Source organism: Ammospiza caudacuta, chromosome 4 (assembly GCF_027887145.1).
Source record: "Ammospiza caudacuta isolate bAmmCau1 chromosome 4, bAmmCau1.pri, whole genome shotgun sequence".
Lineage (NCBI taxonomy): Eukaryota > Metazoa > Chordata > Aves > Passeriformes > Passerellidae > Ammospiza > Ammospiza caudacuta.
In genome coordinates this window covers 70,547,834-70,569,290 of record NC_080596.1, presented here as the reverse complement: position 1 = coordinate 70,569,290, position 21,457 = coordinate 70,547,834, and the positions used below count along the sequence as shown (strand labels likewise).

Below are 21,457 nucleotides of genomic sequence, written 5' to 3'. Positions count from 1 at the left end.
CACAAAATAGATAATATTTATATATTATATACATGTATGGATAGACAGAAATATAGATATGCATTCATAAGGATATCCACACATACCTCCAAGAACTAAAAAAAACCATATAATTGTTCTTTTTTTCTCAGTGCGTTCATTAAAATTGATGATGTTTAAGTATTTCCTACTCAAATAGCTTCTTCTTTTTTACCAGTGCAGTGTTTGAGCAAGTCTTTCATTAAGCAGCATGGAAGAGAAAATCATTTTAAAGCAAAATAATACCCTAATGAAAAGGGAGGAACAGAATGGGGATCAGACACAAATGCAGGCCCCAGATCTAATTTGAGCACTTAAACTGATTTGATTCAAATTGCCAACATCCTCGGATCTATTAAGCATCTTCCTGACCTTCCTAAATCTACAAATGCCTCAGGTAGCTTCTTAAAGACAACAGCTTGTATTTAAGCTTTTGACCAGAAGTTCCTATTTATTTAACAAAGAGAATTGTGATAGTTCTTTTCCAGCTCACAACTCCCTCAGGTAGTGATTTACACAAACCTAGAGATAAAATTCCTCTTCACTGTAATACTCTTTGGCCAAGCACACTCTACTACCACCAAGTCCTTCATAACATTTAATCAGCAACATGTAACTGCTCCCATTATATTACTAAAAAGAGAGTTTAAAGGATACAGTCTAATCTGTTTTTTACTCCCCAACTGTCAGGTTGCATGGTTAAGTCCTGCTTAGTATTTGCCATCTCCCACCACAAAAAGAGTATTACCATGAAAGGAGCACTAGTGCCTTTACACACAAAATCCATATTCCTGGAATAATTTGGTATTTCATTATATAGTCAAAATATTATTTTCAGCTACCATCAAACTGCCCATCAGTGAGCCTACACACACAAACCACATACACTAACTGCTCAATAAGTCAATCATTATCCTGAATTTGTTAATCCAACCCTTTACAATCTCAGGACAATAAATGGAAGTGAACCAGAGGTCATTTCTTGCTCTGTGCTTTACTTGCCTCGTCTGGTGAGGAGGGGCTGGGGGAACTGGGAGGGCTCAGCCTGGAAAAACTCGTGGCCAGAATGAGAAGAGCCCATTCTCATTCACTCCCCAAAACTCCCAGACAGAAGGGTGCAGCCAGGGGGAGTCAGGCTCTGCTCCCAGGGAACAAGAGACAGGACCAAGAGGAAATGGCCTCAAGTTGCACTTTTGGTGCAGGGGTTAGACTGGATACTGGGGAAAGTCTTCATGGAAAGGTTGGTCAGGCACCGGGACAGACTGCCCAGGAAAGTTCCTATCGCTGGAAGTGTTCAAAAACACGTGGGTATGGTTACTGGTGGTCTTGGCAGGGCTGGGGGCAGCTGGGCTGGATGATCTTAGAGGGCCTTTCCACCTTTAATTCCATCTGCTAATTAGGCAGCTGGCTGACAACTCAGTTTAGGCAGGATGAGAGGTTGTGTCACTGAGCTGCAGACAGCGCTTTGAAGAGTCTGTTAACAAAGTGGGCAGCATCTTTTTGATTGTACAATAATCAATGCTGCCAATTTCACTCTCAAGTTTGGAGCTCCCAAGCTCCCACTGCTCCAAATGCCATCTCAGGATGCTGCTGCAGCTCTGTGACTAGGGAATTTCTCATCCCTCCCAGCAGCAGCTCCTCTCCTGCCCATATCATGGCAGCTCGAAGGCACAGCAGCCTCCAGCCAGCCCAGAGCCCTCTGGAGGTTTATGCTCAAACAGAAGACACAAGCACATCAGGCACATTCCGTGTTTTCTGTTTCAGCTTCTGTTAACACCAAGATGTTTATCTTTGAACAACTAAAGTGGCTGGTTCCACATCTTAGAAAAAAGTCACATGAAGTCCTTCCTAAATCAGCCTTCCACCTCTAAAAAGCATCACTGATCTGGGGTGTGTTACTCATACACCTAACTGCAGTTTAAAAAAAAGATTTCCCAAGGAAAAAGGGGAATGGAATATTAGAAGACTGCAACTCGATGCTACAATGTTCATCCTTCACTGTGAACACAAGATGTGAGATATTAGTGGGTTAGTGAAGCATGAGGTGTAACTTTACAGTGTAAATGAAAACACTCAATGCCACAAATACAGTCATCATATACATCTAGATTAGACAGATGATTAACATGCCAAATTTAATTACATCTCTCAGTCCAGCAGATAAGCACATAGAATACACTGCACTTAGAAAATAATTTTCACCTGCTCTTCTACTTCCCATTTGTACCTACAGCATTTAATAACACATTAAGTCCTTTAAAGCCAAACTCTTGACAACCATGAACCAAACAAAAACCTCCTGCAGAGCCAATTCTGACAGGAGACAGAGCAAACTCAAGGCATGTGAAAGAAGACACAAGACTGCAAAACTATGACCATTGCTTGCATTTCTCAGAGCTCCAAGTTTAAAAACATTACTAGAAATTCCAACTCCTTAATAAACTAATAAACAGACAAATCATCTACAGAGAAAAACATGTATTATGTTTTCAGGCAACATTTTAGACTAGAATTATATGCGAGAAAGAAAAAAGAAGTTATATCAAAGCAGGTAAGAGGAAAAAAATTGAGATTCTATTAGCAGTGAATATATATCAATTCTTTTTTTTACTTGGCATTACTATTTGGAAAAGAAGTCTCTCAAATCCAGTCCCCTAAAAACCACAAATATCCTAAGTTACTCCAAGAGAGTAACAGGTATGAGGCTATTCCTTAAAGCACTCTCCCAGCTAAAAGAAAATGCTTTTCATGACAGCAGCAAAAAGACATTAAAAAGGCAGGTCTGGACTTCCAGGGCTTGCCTAGCCTGGAATTGTTTCTATACAAAACTCCTTTCAAACTGTTTGCAATACACACACATCTACAGACAGTCAATAAATATGAATAAAAAAATAAAGTATTTTTCTTCCATGAGTTCAGGTTGTATAAACAGTTACCCTCCTCCCAAATCAATAAGGAACATCATCAAAGGGTGCTTGGTACTTTCATCAGCTCCCCAAGAAAGCAGTCACTGCCTAGGATAATCATCCTTTTCTCATTTCCTTCTTTTCCAGGAATCAGCCCTGCCAGGGAATTCACCTAATGCATGCAGACACACACTGGCTCTCCCTCTGCCACAGATGAATCCAAGGCAGGTAACCATCTTACAGAAATCCTTGCCATAATGCCAGGGAGCATCCTCAGCCTATTCCCATGAAGATTTCCATTTTCTCATCCAGTGGGATACACTTCAGTCACACAACCCAACCGAGTAACTCAACACTAAAAGAACTGGCCCCAGCACTGCAGAAACACACCTTCCATCAGCATACAGCCCAAAAATCACTGTCCTGTGCAGACACCCCTCATTCCCACACACAGTTGTTTGCACTTGGCCTGGACCAGTGCAGAGCCAGGGAATTCCATCCCCCAGCCCAGAGCCCTCCTTTAGTCCTTTTTTCCTCAAAAAAAAAAAAAAATCAAAAAAAAAAAAAACCCCAAAAAAAAAAGAAAACCAAAAAAAAAAAAAAAAACTCTGAAGCCAATACCCTCTGTCCTGTTCAATCCCCTCCCACTGCCCATTCTGGTCTCCCCACAAGCCCAGGAGATTTCTCCCACCAGGCTGCTATTCCCACTGTCCCTCCCCAAAAGCCAGCAGCATTACATCTCCAGATGACGAGCCTCCCAAATGCCAGCTACTCCCATAAGGATACTGCTTCGCTCCCCTGCACCTACTTCTCCTGAAATAACCTTTAACCAAAACCAGCACCTGCTGATCTGCCAAGAGGAGCTTCCTTAACCCCCCTCGAAACACCTCTAGAGTCTCCACACCGCTCTAACGCCCACTTGCCCGCCCTTCTCCTCCAACCTGTTCTAAGCGTGATCTAGTCCCATGCACACATTAGTCCTTCTCCCCGCCCAGGAACTGGCCCCACACCCACACTGACCTCCTGTGTCCACCTGCTCCTCACTGCTTCCATCAGCTCCACATCCACACACAAAGCCACCCCCATTCACCCACCATCCTTACACTTCCATTTCTAAATTCCCAAACCTAACCTTGCCACCAAAAGAATATCCCCATACCCACTCCCCTCCAGCCTTACTTTCTGTCTGGACCTACTAAAACTTAAACCAAACATTTTCCTGGCCCTGAAATCCACCAAACCCAGATCCCCACTGATCCAGTGCCCTACAACCACATCCCTGCTCATACACAGCCCCTTAGAATCACAACTGATACCGGTAATGCCTGTGTAACCCCAGCCAACCAACACCAAAAATTCAGCCCCCTTAGAGGCGCCTCTCTGCATAACAAACATCCTGTACTCCCCAACTGGGGCACTAAACATCCACGTCCCATTGCTCTGAGAGCGCCCCCAGGAAGCCCAACCACTCGCCTCCTCTGGGGACAGTCAGACCAAGCCTTCCACACTGTCACCCCATCACATCCATGCTGCTGTCACCCCTCAAGCCTCTTTCTGCACACCCACCTCTCCCTCTGCATCCAAATCCCTTCTGTCCCCCTTCATGACTCCTGCCCATCCCTTTACACCCACATCCCCCTCAACCAGGCCCATGCTCTCACTCTCACTGCCCAGAGACCCAGCCCCTATGGTCCTCTCAAGATGCTCCTATCCTGCCCTAACACCTGCATCCTTACTGTCACCTGCACCTGCCGCTCACCTTTATCATCACCTGAGTGTCCCTCACCATTCCCTTGACCTGCCACTCACCCTTAGTGTCACTTCCATCTACCGCTCACCTTTCACCTCACCTGGTCCCGCCCCTCACCTTTACTGTCACCCGGCCCTTTCCCTGCTGCCCTCACTCACCCCTGGACCCTCCTCAGCAGGTCTGAGTGCCCAAACCTGCTCCTCGTACCCACCTCCCTATTGCCCTCAAGTGCCCCTTAGGGCCCCCGAGCCACTGCTGTGTCTTCTCCTTTCTCCCTTGCCCTGTCCCTGCCCCCCATCCCTGATGGGGCTGCCAGACTCTCCCCTCGGCACCCCAAACCAGCCCGCTTCCCACGGTTCAAACGAACTCCCCACCCAAACCAGCCCCTCACTTGAGCCAGACTTTCCTTTCCGTACCCCAAAGCTAACCCCTCACTCGTGAACCAGCCCCGAACCAACCCCAAACCAGCCCCGACGCCCCGTCCACACGGACCCCTCGCGTCCCCGCCCCCCGCCCCGCGGAGGCTCACCTGAAGCGTCCCCCGCAGTGCTGGCACTGGTCGCCCACCCAGCCAGGCTGGCACTCGCACTGCCCGGTGCCCGGCTGGCACCGCCCGCCGTTGGCGCACGGCTTGTCGCATTCCTTGGAGACTGCCACCTCCTCGCCGGCGGCGGCGGCGGGGCCCAGCACCAACAGCAGCAGCAGCGCCAGCAGCGGCGGCGGCGGCGGCGCCGGTGACCTCCCGCCCCGCCTGCCCGGTCCCCGCCGCGCCATCTGCGGCCGCTGCCGGGTCGGAGCGGGGCGGGCGGGGGGCGGCGGCACAACGCGGACCATCGGCCGCCGCGGGGCCTCCGCCGATCCCGCTACGGTGGCCGCGAGTGGGGGGGGAACCGGGAGGGCGGGGCCAGTGACGTCACTGCGCGGCCATGGCGGCGGGGAGGGGGCGGGTCAGGGACTCGCAGTCACAGCGTCCATGTCACAGATCAGTCTCTAGTGTCGAAAGAGTGGAAGCAGTTCTTGGTTAGCTGCTACAGCTGCAGAGCTCTTCACTTAGGGGTGAGTTTCTCATCTCAGCAAGGTTAACAAGCAGAGTTTAAAGCACATGGCAATTCCCAAACCATGAAATGGCATTTCCCAGGAAATTAGTCGATTTAAAACTGAGCTGTAAAATTAAAGCCCCTTTACTGCTCCCCATTAGTTAAATATTACAGGTGAGAAAGCAGCAGCTGGCACAGATACAACACCAGCACTGCCCCAGTGAAAGGAGCAAGAGGAGTAACAGAATCAGAATTTTTGGGGTAGGAGAAGCCCTCCAGGATCACCCAGTCCAACCTGTGACACCCCACCTTGTCCAACAGCCCAGAGCACCGAGTGCCGCATCCAGGCCTTCCTGGGGCACCTCCAGGGACCATGGAGGCTCCACCACCTCCCCGGGCAGCCCCTGCCAAGGCCTGAGCACCCTTTCCGGGAAGGAATTCCTGCTGGTGTCCAAGCTGAGCCTGCCCTGGCCCAGCCTGAGGCTGTTCCCTCTGCTCCTGTCCCTGTTCCCTGGAGCAGAGCCCGACCCCCCGGCTGTGCCCTCCTGGCAGGAGCTGTGCAGAGCCACAAGGGCCCCCCCCGGGCCTCCTTTGCTCCAGGCTGAGCCCCCTCAGCCGCTGTTGGTGCTCCAGAGCCTTCCTCAACTCTTCCTTTCCCTGGGCGTGTTCCAGCCCCTCGGTATCCATGCTGAACTGGGGGCTTGGGGCTGCCCTGCACTGGAGGTGCCCCTGCAGTGCAACACAGGGCACGGGCACTGCCCTGGGATGGAGCAGCCCAAACTGGACTCCACATGGACGATGGACACATCCCAGCATCCCAGGGTGTCACCGTAACCCAGGTGAGCCCAAAAAGGTCCTGTCAGAGGAGGGGTTGTGTCCCCCTAGTAAGTCAGGAATGCCCCCCCCACCCACTGTGAGCGTGGGCCTGAGGCACAGGGCGACCTCGAGGCAAAGGGGAGGGAAAAGGAACTGTTCAAGGCTGAATGGGGCTCTGATCCACCGAGGAAGCTAAATGGAAAGAAATTGTTCCCTGTGAGGGTGTGAGGCCCTGGCACAGGCACCCAGAGCAGCTGTGGCTGCCGCTGGATCCCTGGCAGTGTCTCAGGCCAGGCTGGACATCAGGGCAGCCTGGGACAGTGGGAGGTGTCCCTGCCATGGCAGGGGTGGGATTAGATTTAAGATCCCTCCTAACTCAAACCACTCTGTAATTTCATGATTCTAGTTATGTAAAAAAAAAAAAAAAAAAAAAAAAAAAAAAAAAAAAAAGAAAAAAAGATCTGAAGAACAGGATGCCCTCTCACCCTGAAAAACAAGGCAGTGATCTCCAAGGACTTCTGGGCTGTAATTTGTAACAGCAAAGGCCTGAACAAGGAAGAATAAAGAAGTTTAAAATCATTTTCTTCTGAATTTGCGGGCAAAGCAGCAAACTCAGTTGGACACACAGCAAGGATATCCTTTGCAGCAGGAAGGATGAAAATTTCAGACCTTTAAGTTTTAACAGAGTCAAAAAGATGTGAGAAACCTGACAGTGTTTGCAGTTCTTGGGTAATTGTTACCTTTGGTCTGTCTCCAGCAATATGATTATGTCTTGACTTACACAAATTGTTTTGAGCGAGGAAATATGTCAACAGCTGAGAATTTATTATTGAAAGAAAAAAAAAATAAAAGAGGAAAAGATACTATTCACATTTTTCCCTCCGAAAGGGTGACCAGGATTTCAGTGCAGCAATGTAAAGACACACAGCAGACTGGGTGGAAATAGGCAGCTCACCAAATTTAAACAGTTCACTTGTGTTTAGAAATTCAAATGTTATTTACCTGACTGAGGGAGGTTCTCAGTGGGAGCCTTAGTGATTTCTGTGCAAGTTACTGGGATAACAAACAGTGTTGAGCAGATAGGAAAGAAAACATTCTAAAGAGTGGCTGTTTTTTTCTTGTCAGTCAATTATCTCTTGCAAAACTGTTGCTCAGAGATTTTGCCTTTTCTGCTTGAGGACTCAAGAAGGAGGATAAACTCTTGGGTTTAGTTTAAAACTGCTGGAGTGGGCTGACTTTATATTCAAAGGCAACCAAAACCAAAAAGGTGCGAGCGTTGAGAAACAGAGGTTGCAAATCCCTTGTAGGCTATACAGAAATGGAGGCACAGAGAGACTATTTCTACATACACCTATATTCCTGGGACACAGACAACTGCCAGCATGCCCTGAATCTGTGGGTTCAGATATCCAGCCGTTTCCCAAGGTGCTGCCAGAAAAGCCAGACTGGCTGAGAGTCAGCCAGCTCAGCATACAGGCAGTGCATGACACTGCTCTCTGGATTGTCACTGTGGTGGGGTGGCCCTGGCTAGACACCAGGTGCCTCCTGAAACTGCTCTCACTCCCCTCCTCTGGGCAAGGGAAGAAAATACAATGAAAGGCTCATAGCTGGGATAAGGGCAGGCAGAGATCAGTCACCAGCTACTGTCATGGGCAGAAGAGATGGAGGAAATCAGTTTAATTTATTAATTACCAATTCAATCAGAGCAGGGCAATGAGAAATAAACTGCAATCCTAAATCACTTTTCCCCCTACCCCTCCTTCCTTCCCAGGCTCAATTTTCCTCATGCTTCTCTCCCTCCTCCTTCCAAGTGGTGCAGGGGAACAGGGAACGGGGCTGTGCTCAGTCCATCACACACGGTCACTGTGCTCCTTCCTCCTCAGGGGTTGGACTTTTCACACTCTGCCCCTCTTCCAGTATGGGCTTCCCATGGGGGCACAGCCCCCTTCGGGCATCCCCCTGCTCTGCCATGGGTGTTCACGAGCTGCAGTGGGTCTGTGCACCCCCACAGCTCCATCAGACATGGAGGGAAGCTCGAGCACCTCCTCACAGGAGCCACCCCCGGATCAAACCCTGGTAACCCAAACCCAGCACAGTCACACAGGTGCTGGCAGCACAAGTTGCTCCCACCAAGTGATGCCAAAAGGTTCCAACCAGTGGAAGTGTTGCTGGTATAACTCTAAAACCCCACATGGATTAGCTCAATACAGCCAGCTCAGGGCTGGGGTTGGCATCTGCTCTCAAATCTTACCCCATCCTCTACTTCGTGTCTCCTCGCATCTGTTTGTGTTCACTTGCAGTTATCAGTGATAACAGTACTTCTATTTTCACAACATCTGCTCCCCCCTTTCTTGCCAAACATAGCTGTCTGTTGCACAAAAGACAGAAAGTAAAAACATTGGGTAAGGGTGCAAATAAACTTGGAGAAATTGTTCCCTCTTAGATATCAGTTGAATTTCTCTTCACTGTCATCAGATTTAGCAAACTGCTTCTGTGCTCAACAGTTTATGTGGGTTTTAAATCCAACTAGGAGGATAAAGCACAAGATTCCATCCATCCTTGGATCTCTCCCCACCCTTTTCCCTGCAGTAGTTCCTTAAAAGTCATAGAATCACAGAATGGTTTGAGTTGGAAGAGACCTCAAAGCTCATCTCATTCTAACCCCCTGCCATGGGCAGGGACACCACCCCACAGAGCAGATTGCTCCAAGTCCTGTCCAAGCTAGTCTTGAACACTTCCAGGGATAGGGCAGCCACAACTTCCCTGGGCAACCTGGGAAATTAGCAATTCAAAAGATTTTTGCAGTTGGGGAATCAAAAAGTTTTGTACCAGATAGCTGGAATTTTTAGATTTGTGCGGTGGTTGATGGTTGTTTTTCATCAAGCAAACTTTAAATCACTTTAAAAAATAGTTAAGAAGGGTCACCCAGTAAATGAGAACAGGAAGAGAGAGTTCTGACAATAAAGCAACAGCCCACCCAACAGAGCGTTCATCAGCTGCCTGTGGCAAATCTCAAATACTTGGGAGAAGAGTAACATCTGCAATTGTGGCACAAGAGAAGAAATCCTTTCCTAACCTTGTTAGTGATCACGCTGTCCTCCCTGGCACTGTCTGTATCAAATACTAGCTGCAGGAGATAATTATTGTTCTATTAACTTTAATCTGTTTCATTTTAACATGCAAAAAATGTTCCAAAATTGTTTGGGTTTTTTGTTGTTGTTGTTTCAGTTTGGCTTTTTGTTTTGGTTGAGTTTTTTTTTAATTATTCGCAGACAACTTGCTGACGTGAAATATCATTTGGAAGGAGAGGAGTTAGGTTAGCCCAGAGTTCTGACTTGGCTATTTTTATTTCAAAAGACAAATATTTCATAATAGATATACTAGAATGATTAAAACACCCTTTCCTGGCAACAAGCACAGCAGGACAATGGTGTTTGTGCAAACTACACACAGGGAGGGGATTGCCTTGAGGGATGGAAGAGCCCTGTGTATCACAGCTGAAAACATCATCAGAGCAACACTTCAGTGACTGATCTCTGCTCTCTGATGACCAGGGACAGGACCAAAGGGAATGGCTGAAGCTGTGTCATGGAAGGTTTAGGTGAATATTAGGAAAAGATTCTTCCCCCAGAGGGTGGTCAGATACTGACAGGCCTCCTAGGGTTTGTGGAGGCCCCAGGGCTACCAAGCTCCAGAAGCATTTGGACAATGCTCTCAGGCACAGAGTGGGGTTTGTGGGGTGTCCCATGCAGAGCAAGGAGTTGGACTGAATGATCTTTGTGGATCCCTTCCCGCTCAGGCTCCTCTATCTATGATATTTTATGAGTCACACAACTTTATGCAGTATGTGAAATAAACAACCAATTCAACAACCATTTCCATGGACATTGATTTTAGACAACTCTAAACAAGCAAGTACAACAAGCAAGTACCCCCAGCACTGAATTAGGTCTGGAATGAGGAGTTAGACTCACCTCTGTTGCTGCCAGACATTTATGGCCCCATCTGTTGTCGTTATGTGTGCAGTTGAATCCATATTTACTCAGCACATATTTGCTCTGTATATAAGCCAAGTTACTACCCACTTCATATGCCCAATGACAGGATAGCCGGACATGCTAATTAATGAATTGCCCTCTGGGGTGAAATTATGTCTGCATTAAGAAGATTTACATTGGTATTAATAAGGTCAGAACATCGTTGCTGATGGCTGAGTCATGGCTGAGCTGGGTATCACAGGCATGTAAACAGTGAATCTGCCCTAGGAGGCTGGTTCAATGGTATGTTTTTCAAAATGGATTAAGTCATGGTGATATCAGAGGTCAAAAATCACATGAAACCATAAGCAAAATGCTGCATTGTACAAGCTTTTTATCTGCTGCTGAGATGAGCTCACAGGAGTCCTGATCTTCAGAAATAACTCCCTAGCCAAGGGCCTGGAATCAACTCTTTCCAATTATCTTGTAATCCAGCATCACCATTTTTTTCTACTCCTCACCCAGCTTGCTATTTCCACCCATTACAACCTCTGCGCACATACCCAAATCCTCAGCACCTTGCACCCTGTCCCTTCTGTTGAAGGTTGTTCCATTTTCCCCAAAACTCCTCTTTCCTTTACCTCTGAGTGTTTCACTTCCGCAGCACTGATGAAGTCTGAATCCGAACATGGTCATGCCCAGACTAAAATGTATTCACTCAAAATGCTTGTTTGCTGCCTGTGGAAGTGTGTGAGGCAACCCTACATGTAAAAACTGCCTTGTGGTCTTATCATAAAATCCCAGAACAGTTTGGGTTGAAAGGAACCTTGAAGACCATCTTGTTCCCTGTCCTGCCATGGGCGGGACCACTGTCACAGATTGCTCCAAGCCCTGTCCAACCTGGCCTTGGCCACTCCCAGCAATGGGGCAAACAGCTTCTCTGGGCAACCTGTGCCAGGGCTCACCACCCTCACAGGGAAGAATTTTTGCTAATATCGGTTCTAACCTGCCCTCTGGCAGTGGGAGTCATTCCAGGCCCATGTTCAAGGTTTCTCTCCTGCTCTCTGGTAACCCCTTTGGACACTGGAAGGTGGTCAAAGGTCTCCCTGAAGCCTTCTCTTCTCCAGGCTGAACAGCCCCAATTCTTCCTTCAAAACGCTCACTGGGTCATTTGAAGGACTTGTTCAATATTTTTTTTACTCTCCAGATTTCCTGCAAACAACTCACCTTTGTTTTGGTTCCCTTGATCTTGTCCCAGACCTCACACTGGCACAATTCCCCCTCATACCAAAGAACTTTTCCACCCAAGTTCCTGAGCTGATACAAATGTCAGAACAGCAGGAGTAAGCACAGAAATCTTCTATTTTCTAACCATCCATCTGGAAATCCTGCTATGAGCATGTTTGACTATACAAATCCAGTTATTAAGCACATTTAGGTATAAATTCAGAGTTTGCTAGAGGTCTAGTTTGATCTCTCTTTTTCCTTTATTTAGATTTGGATGGCCAAAAGCCCTTTGAAAAAGTACTTCATAAGGGCAGAAATACACTAACTCAAGTGCTGCCGGGAACAAAGGTCTGAGATATTTGCAGGCACATTAATGATGAGTAGCAGAATAAAAACTATATCTGCACAGTTGCTTTCGAATTTTAGGATAGGGGAAAGCTATTAATAAAACTTTGTTGAAGCACAGAAACTGGGAGAGAAAATGAAGAACAGTGCACTCTTCCAAAGCTGTTGAGGACATGGTGGTTAGTGAGACTGTGAAAACATCACGGGGACTTGGGTTATGTGCAGGGCCCTGAAAGAACTCTAATGATTACAAAAGTCAGGTGTTTGGTTTTCTATATAATTCAAAATAAATTGTATTTCATGGGGTCATAGAATGTTTTAACTTGGAAGGGACATTAAAGATCATATGTAAAATCAGAAAGGCTGCTGGATCCATCCAGGTTCAGCAAAAACTATCTCAGCAGCCAAGTTATTTGCAGTATATCTGCTCTGTCTCTTTCTCGTAGATTTCCTATTTTGTGGTCATGTTTTGACAGCAATTCACGGAATTCATTTATCTCCATCTGATTTTAAGGGGAAGGGCTCTGAAGAGCAGCATTTGATGACCTCAAGTTAGGTAACTATGAAACCTAGATATCTGTTTGGGAAAATGCTGATTTATATAGACCAGGTACTAAAGCTAGGGCCAGACCTGGGAAGAAGCGGGGCTGGGAGCCTGTAAAACCCCTCCTCCAAAGTACTACCATATTTTGAGATAACCGCCACCTTAACAATGAAAATCAAAGTTGAAATAAACAGAGCCAGGAGACTTCTTCTTTTAAATGCCTTTATTAAAAGCGATCAGCTTAGGATTGGGTGGCTGGACGGGTCTGCAGCATGCGTTACCTCCCCCAGGGTGACTCACAGGAGGATGATATACACAGCTCTGTCCACTAGAAGCAGAGCTGGGGGGATCCAGTCCTCGTGGAAACCTTAAGGCATGGTAATCCCCGTCAGATGTTGATTTTGCTGGCTGTCTTAGCAGGCCCTCATCTCCGGGGACAACTCCTGTGGTCAGGGCGAGAGGCTCCGAAAGTGTTCCGCATCTCTGCAGGCTCAGCACTCAGCTCCTCACGTGCAGACATCACTCCAGTCTCTCAACTCTTATTTGGCTCGTTGTTTTGGGGGTTTTCTCCGTGAGTTTGGAGTCCGGGGTCCCACAAAGCATTCTGGTCCTGGAGTGACTTTGCATAACCCCCCCTCCAGGTCTCTCCTCCTCACTGTTCGGGAAGGTCCCCACCCGTTACTGTCTCAGGAGAAGGGCCATTAACTCGCCCCAGCCAGGGCTTTTACTAATACAAAAACAACCATTAACGACAACGACCCGTAATTACCATAACACAGGCAGCAGCCCAGCACCAGTGGTAACTTTTTCTCACAGAAAAAATATTAACCGAATTTTTGTTCATAACAAAAGTATTGCATAAAGAACAAAGCAGGAAAAGGGAAAAAAACCTCAAAAGATACGTGTGTCTTTGGAACAGAAAAATCATTTCAGCGAGCTATCTCTGGCATATATTTTTTTGAAAAGTAATACTGAATAGTAAATTTGCTGTAAGGAAAAAGCCAACTACATGCTCAAACCACAACATCTATAAAAAGAAAGGCTGTGTTTGCAAGCACCTCTTCTGCTCAGAGGAATCATCCAGGTTCAGCCTGCTCGCTGGAAGGAGCACGTTAACTACATCTGCCTTTTTTTCCAAGCATGGAGCAAAGTCCCAAGTGTAGCAAGTAATTAAAAGATCATTGACCAACAATAGCAAGTTAGATGCAGTCAGGGAGAGCCTGAATGCTGTACAAATAACTCAGTCTCCCCCGTTCCTTCCAAGCCCAGCAAGAGGATATGAAAAGGCATTCAGAGTCACAATGTGACCCTCCACACATTCAGCTCAGGGAAGGGGCTGAATAGAACGGAGGGGCCAGCATTATTCAGGGCGTTCTTGGGAGGAAGAAAGGGAGGCAAGACAGTTTTGTATATTTAAAACCAAACCCCAGACAAAAGAGCAAAGACAGGCTGCACATTGTTCAGGGCCGCTGGAATTCTGCATTTCCCACGGAGAAGCATCTCTGCTGTGTCTGATCTCAGTGACCCCTGCTCTGGCGTTGGGGCTGCGGGGGCACTGGTGCCCGTGGTGGTTTGGTAGAGCAAGAGCCCTGGCAGCCCGACAATGGGTGCAAGACTTGCCCTGCTAACACCATGCCGAGGGTGCAGACAGGCAGGCACACTGTGCCACATATATCTGAGGAGGCCTCACCTCCCCTAGAGGGATTTACTGATGAGGAAGCAGAGGAATGGAATGACATGCTACTGGATTAGTGCCTCCCCATCCTCTCCTCTTCCCCATCTCATTTGCAGAGGCTCCAGAAGCACAACACTTCCTTGTCTCAGCCCTTTCTATTGGGAGCTGAGCAGTGCTGCCCAACCCTCTCCAACACAGCTACAAGGAAACGTGATTGCTGCCCTTGCCTTGCAGCCCAGCACTGGCTGACTCACATCTCTGGGGTGGAAACACCTTCCCCAGTCAGGCCCTGGTACTGCCATTCCCTCAGCATTTTTTGCTTCCTGGGAACAGGCATGGCCCCATCAGAGGGACCACAGGGAGGTCAGCCACTGCTCTGGGGACGCAGGTGTGTTTCCAGCTGCAGCACAGACAGACCCTGTACAATACCCAGCCTCTGCTGGGTGCATTTCCACCACCAGTTCCCTCTCTCTCTCCCCTCTGGCTCACATGTGAAGTTGCTTCCTTCCTGCTCTTGGGACAGATCCTGGAATGGTATTCAATCTCTGGGAGAAGATACTGAGCTGCATTTTCACAGCTGCTTGAAGCCTTAACCACCTTCCCTGGCTACAGCCAAGGAAACAGCAGTGGCAGGAGACACCAACCCTGGGCTCTGGGGCTGTTTTGGTGATTCCGTGACAAAAATCTCTGCTTCTTGCCTGAAGGGAGCTCCAGCTTCATTCCAGTCAAATACCATCAGCTATAGGAGAGTTGCTCCTTTTCATGGTACAGTATTTGCCCTCTCCTCTGGAGACAGGCTGCAAGAGTTGGGATTGTTCAGCCTGGAGATGAGAAAGCTCCAGGGAGACCTTTGAGGCACCTCCAGTGCTTGGAGATACTGAAGAACCATCTGGATGCAACCCTGTTCCATGTACTCTTGGATGACCCTTTTTGGGCAAGGAAGTTGGACCAGATGACCCACTGCGATTGCATCCAACCTGACAAATTCTAAATATTCTGCGAATAAAGGGGCTCCAAGAGAGCTAGAGCGGGACTCTGAAAAATGGCCTGGAGTGACAGAAAAGGGGGAACAGACTCCCACTGTCATAGAGTGCTGTCATCTCATTGCAAAAGTTCCATACCTTCTCAGTGATTTCTCATGGGCACCTCCTCACAGCACAGCCAGCAAACTCCAACTCTCTCCTCTCCCATCCAGCTAACCCACTCTTTTGTAGCACTCATCTTCCTATTGGGCACAGCTGTGGCCTATTAAGACCAGGCCTGTTCCTAGTCTTTGGTGATTAGTGCAGTTGCAACTCCTCAGGTGTGAGACTACCCTCTGCACCATCTTTATTTTCTTACATTCCATCCCTCTACAATAGAACGGGTTAGATGGGATATTAGGAAGAAATTGCCCACAGAAGCTTTTGCTGCCTCATCCCTGGAATGGTCCAAGGCCAGGTTGGATGGGGCTTGGAGCAACCTGGTCTAGTGGAAGGTGTTCCTGGCCATGGGAGAAGGTGGAATGAGATGGTCTTTAAGGGTCTTCCAAGCCAAACCATTCTGTGATTATATAAGTAAAATTAGTACTGGAGCAGCAGCATTCAGCAGTGACCTGGGCAGGCTGCTTGCTTGCTGGTTTAAATCAACTTAATAACTGGCTGGGGACTGTGTTGGCAGAACATATGCAAACCCTGTTGTTCAGCCACCTTGGGATAAATTAGTTTCCTTAGCCATGGAATCTCTGGGATAGAGAGCCTCGCATTTATAGAAAGTTTATGAAACTACACTTTATCCAAACTTTTATACATGGACTCATGATTAAGAGAATGACTGGTCTGGCTGACTTCATGAGAGGGGATGGATGTGTAGTTAAACTGATGCCTGCAGCTGAAGAAGAGGGGAACTTCCCCATGGGCTGGTCTGTGGCCTGTTGACACAGCACACAAGGAACTTGGGGTTTAGATTATATCAACACATTTTGCTTCCTCCTATCGTGACAGGCCAAACCAGTAAAGAGATACAGATTTTACATTGAAACCAGTTCTCCAAACACCTCTCCAAAATAGTTGGGCAAAGAATAATTGGGATAATAGAGCCCAGGATAATAACAGAGTTGAAGCAGGTATTTTGCTAGAGGTTGCATGAATAACACTGGAAAGTAGGAAATGCCTAAAAGAGGGGGATGAACATACAGAGAACACACAAAATACAGGGGTGAATTCTTATGGATGAAGTAAGCAGAACTGTGGAATAGCAGAAAAATTGAAGTTGGAAGAAATCTCCCCTTCCAATCCTCTCCTCTTCCACCAAGCAGCTCAAACCACCTTGGAGAAATATTTGGGGCTTGAAGATACATGACCTCAGCACCTCTGAGCACTAAATCAAGATTAATAGTTTCACGCAACTTAACTGCAGTACAGCTGCAGATACCTACATATTAACAGGGCTTAACAGGGAATTAAACCAATTTTAGGAGTAAAAGAACCTTGGAAGCATCTTCATTCCTCACTTGGGAGAGACAGTGTGACTCCGTCAGGAGGAGTACCACCAGGGCATGGGGTTTGGGTGGCACAGAGGGGAGGAATCACTGCTTGGAGCAGACCTGTAGCAGCCTTTGCCCCACGAGGTGAGTCATTGCAAAATCTGGGTAGAGGGGTCACGAGGAAAGGGAGAGAGAAGTGAACAGAGTAGAAAATAGATGCCACCATACAAGTGTTTTGTGTAGGATTTATGACAGTTCATGGAGTCAGAGGCAAGAAGGGACCATCAGCTGATGGAGGCTGATTTCCTGTGTTTTGGTTCCATCCTGTTGCCTTGGGTCCAGACTGTACTCCTACCCCATTCACAGTCCCAGAGGGTCTCACATCTCTGGGCTCTCGGTTGTGCTGGAAAAGCTCAGCTCTGTGGCACAATTTGGGGTGATGGCTACTGCAGTTTGAGCTCTGTGCAGCTGTTCAAGGAAGCAGAACATTTGGCTCAAGAAGGAGATTGCTGTGGAATCCCTTGGCAGGAAACAGGCTTTCATTATAATCCAGAAAGGTCTGGAGGGCTGGATTTAATTTTTTTTTCCAGTTTAAATAAATGTGGCTTAAATGTAAAATGTTGTGATCTATGAAATAAATATGGAAAAGATTTTTGACATTTCTTGCACTGCTTTGAGCTCTCCTCGGCATGATCATGTGAGTGTCCAGCTTGAGCAAAGACAGACGAGGGCAAAAGGTGGGAGGCAAAGGAATGGGGGGAAAAAACCTCAATTCAGCACAACTGCAAGTGCAAGTTTGCAACTATTGGGAGATGACGAGACACCTGCCAAAACAAGAAATGCTGGTTTAGAAAGAGCAGAACTGTCTTGTGCAGACTCTCCTGAAAGGATCTACCCTGAGCACACAAAGCTGGCTGCTGCTGTGTTTGAGAATACAGACTGAAAACAGCGGGCTCTTCTGCAATGAGACACGCTCCAGGAGTGTCTTTATAAGAGGACTGTGTGTTTTAGAAATAACATTGGATAGAAGCATTATCTGGGAATCTGTGAGTCAGCTTGTGTTCGGTACTGGCAGATAAATATTCTAATAAGCACATGGAATAATAGCTACCTTGAAGGAACAGCCTCAGCTGCTGATATGGCCAACAGGTTTGCTAACGATGTGCAGAGATTGGCAATAGGAAGTCGTTATGGGTAAGTTCTGACCAGTCAGTGAGAGGCAGGAAAATGCATTCCTTGGCTGAACTGTGCTCCAGCAATGAGTAAGAGGTGAGGGCTTTTCTGGAGCCTCCAATGCCATCCTTGCTCCAGGCCAGAAGTGCTGCATGGGCTATGGGTTATTGATATTTTATGGATAGCATTGCCTCTGTCCCAAAGGGTGGGACTCATCTCAGCAGGCCTGTGAAACTGGCAGCAACTGGAAGATGCTTAGTTGAGATTTCAGGAAGAAATCCTTCCCTGTGAGAGAGGTGAGGCACTAGTACAGGCTGCCCAGAGAAGCTGTGGCTGCCCCATCCGTGGGAGTGTTCAAGGCCAGGTTGAAGCAGCCTGGTCTAGTGGAATGTGTCCCTGCCCATGGCAGGGGGTTGGAATGAGATTTTTGTCTTTTAGTGCCCTTCTGCTCCAACCCATCCTGTGGCTATGTCTTCTTCAGAGTTTTTTTTTCTGTAGTCAGTAGAGAATTGACCACAAGTCTGGGGTACCTCTCCTATGTGGAAAGGTTGAGGAACTTGCAGAGAAGAGGAGGCTCCAGGGAGACCTTATTGCAACCTGTCAGTACTTCTAAGGGGGCCTGTAAGAAAGATGTACAAAACAAATGTTCAAAGCAAATTTTGTCTTGGAAACAGGAAATCAAAACTGTGCCATGCTTTGGTCTGCAGATGAGTGTAAGTGAGATCCAATTATCTGTTGTGTTTGGAAAGCCTTTAAAGACCCAGGAGAGGGTACACACCACAGGGCTCCAGACACCCAAGTACAGCAGCTCAGAAGTCTGTAGATTTCTGCAGTTTGTAGAATCCCAGAATCATGTCATTCCAATCTCCTGCCATGGGCAGGGACACCTTTCACTGTCCCAGGCTGCTCCAAGCCCTGTCCAACCTGGTCTTGGACAATGCCAGGGATCCAGGGGCACCTGGACACCATCTCTGTGCAACCTGTGCCAGGGCCTCACCATCCTCACGGGGATTAATTTCTTCCCAATTCCTCCCCAATATCCCATCTAATTCTGCCTTCTGTCAGTATGAAGCCATTCCCCCTTGTCCAAGGCCCCTCTCCAATTCTCCTGGAGCACCTTTAGATGCTGAAACATGCTGAAATGTCTCCCCAGAGCCTCCTCTTTTCCAGGCTGGACACTCCCAGTCTGTCTCCAGAGTAGAGGGGCTCCAGCCTGTAACATGCATGTTAGACATCCTCATACACATAACAGACGTGCTTTCAGAGCCTCAGCTGAGATCACAGGTTTGGTGTGCACCATGTCAAGCAAAGCAAAAGATGTTTTCTGCAGGAACCTCAGAAGTGAGCGGCAGGAAGGACTTGGCCAATGGAGGAGCCAAGCAAAGAAGGTTAGAGGAATGGTGAGCACAGAACTGAAGAGCTGTAATTTTTGCAGACTTCAGCAAGAGGTGGCCTTCTAGGCACTGTGGGGGACAATCTTACCACTGGAAAGATTGAGGAGCAACTTAAAGAAAAAGCACGCAAAAATGTCAGATTCTGGGGGCTGCAAAAGGCTGCAGCTCTATGGAGAACGGAGGTGAAAAGAAGGTGCTTTGTTTGGTGCAGGCTCAGAGTGTGAGGCAGGGGAAGGATGGAGTCACAAGAGCAATGTGTTTGAGAGATGAGCTGGGAAGGTGGTCCCAGCAGCAATGGGGGAGTACCAACATGCTCTCACAGAGTGTCACAGGTAACCCAACTCCTCAGACCACCTCTCAACCCTTCGGCTCACACAGAAACCTCATCACCACATAAAGTGCTTCTTTTTCACAACAAGCTCCATTTTACTTTTATTACTCTTACACTCTCTTTTTGCTTAGAAATTAATGGATTACCTTTGGGGCAAAATAGCAAGAAAGAGGTGATTCACCTGCACACCGATCTCAAGGTGAAGAGTGAGGAGCATGAGGGGAAAATAATTCACCTTGTGATGAGAGGAATTATGAGTGGGAATCAGGGGGTAAAGAATGGGAATTTTCGTGCTGGAATAATTTTAACGGCACACAACAAACACCTTGCCATAATTAAGTGCTAAGAAATAACAGCCTACCATTAAGTGATCGCTTTATAGTCTCAACAGTGATCGTGTAGCAGCCTCAATACCCATGGTGTCAAACCAGGATGTTCACAGGAAGATGAATGAGTAGTTAAAATATGAAAGCTCTTCACCAGAAGGCTTTCTCCAGGAAATGCCTGCAAGCTCATTTGTTGTTACTTAAATAAACAGAACAGCATTGTTGAATATGAACATTTTTACATTGTCTTATAAAAATGTCAGAATAAAGATGAAGAGGAAGTATTTTACAGCAAATATCCAGAGGCAAACCTGTTTTCTGCATAATTTGCCACTGCTTTAACACCCCAAACTCCCTAATTTGCCTACAGGTACCATGCTGCAATCTGTGCTTTCTGACACCATTTTAGGGAGTCCCCTGCCCTGGAAAAGGCAAATTCCATTATTTGACAAAATCATGGAATGGGCCTTTAAGATCACCTAGTTTCAAACCCCTGTCCTGGGCAGGGATGCTGCTCACTAGATCAGGCTGCTCAGGGCCCTTGACTTCTTCTAAAGCTGTTTTGTGAGGGATGTTAATATATCATTTTGTTCTGGTTTAGGGCAAGAAATTCTCATTTCTATATTACTTTTCCTGGTGTGAAAATATCTCCACCTTCTTCTGCCCAGTCTCACAGAGCATGACAGACTCCTGGCTGGTGGCTAGAAAAGTTGCAGAAACTTCTGAGGAGCACCTCATCCAAGAATTGGGACTGCTGGTGTTACTTTCCTCAGCCTGGCAGCTCATGTTAGAGGAAAAGGATTAAAAAGGCTTAGAGGGGGTAACTGGTCTTGTGTTTGGATGAGAATCACTGTGAAGATGGTGATTAAATGCTCCGCTGTCTGTTTTTAGAGGATTTGCCTTGTGGGAGGTGATCCTATAAAACTCACCTGTCTACCTAGGAAGTGCTGATAGCTGATGAACAGGCAAGGCAGGAGGGTGGATGAGGGTGACTCAGGAGCAAGGCACTCTCAGGGAAATGAACTCTCTTTGTAGACACTGAGATCACTAACTTGCTTTAGCCTCTGTCATCCAGGACTGAGATCTGTTACATGAGCTCAAACTCCACTTAGGAGATGGTGGGCACTTCACATGGGGTTAAGGCATGGAATTTCATGGATCAGTGGCCACCTCTTGTCTCCAGAGGGAAACTGACATCAGATGGGTGGAGAAACACTGAACCAGCATCAGTGGAGATGATCAGGTGCAGGAGTGACAACCACTTAGAATCACACAATCACAGGATGGTTTGGGTTGGAAGGGACTTAAAGAATATGTGTTTTAACCCCCTCCCATGGGCAGGGATAGCACTCACTAGATCAGGTTGCTCAGGGCTACATCCAGCCTTGAACACTGCAAGGGATGGAGCCATGCAAAACCTTGTTGGGAAGGCTCAAGATATTAACTGGAAAATCTCTTCACAGTGCCAGTGGTG

At 47.3% G+C, this 21,457-nt stretch overlaps 1 protein-coding gene across 1 annotated transcript in view; it reads right to left on the bottom strand.

The window, feature by feature from the left end:
* Positions 1-5,520, bottom strand: part of ATRN (attractin) — a 148,762-nt gene extending 143,242 nt beyond the window's left edge. Inside the window, exon 1 of the mRNA XM_058803585.1 lies at positions 5,204-5,520. Coding sequence (XP_058659568.1) covers positions 5,204-5,508 — 305 coding nt within the window. The 5' untranslated portion in view covers positions 5,509-5,520. The remainder of the gene's footprint in view (positions 1-5,203) is intronic.
* Between the last annotated feature and the right edge of the window lie 15,937 nt (positions 5,521-21,457).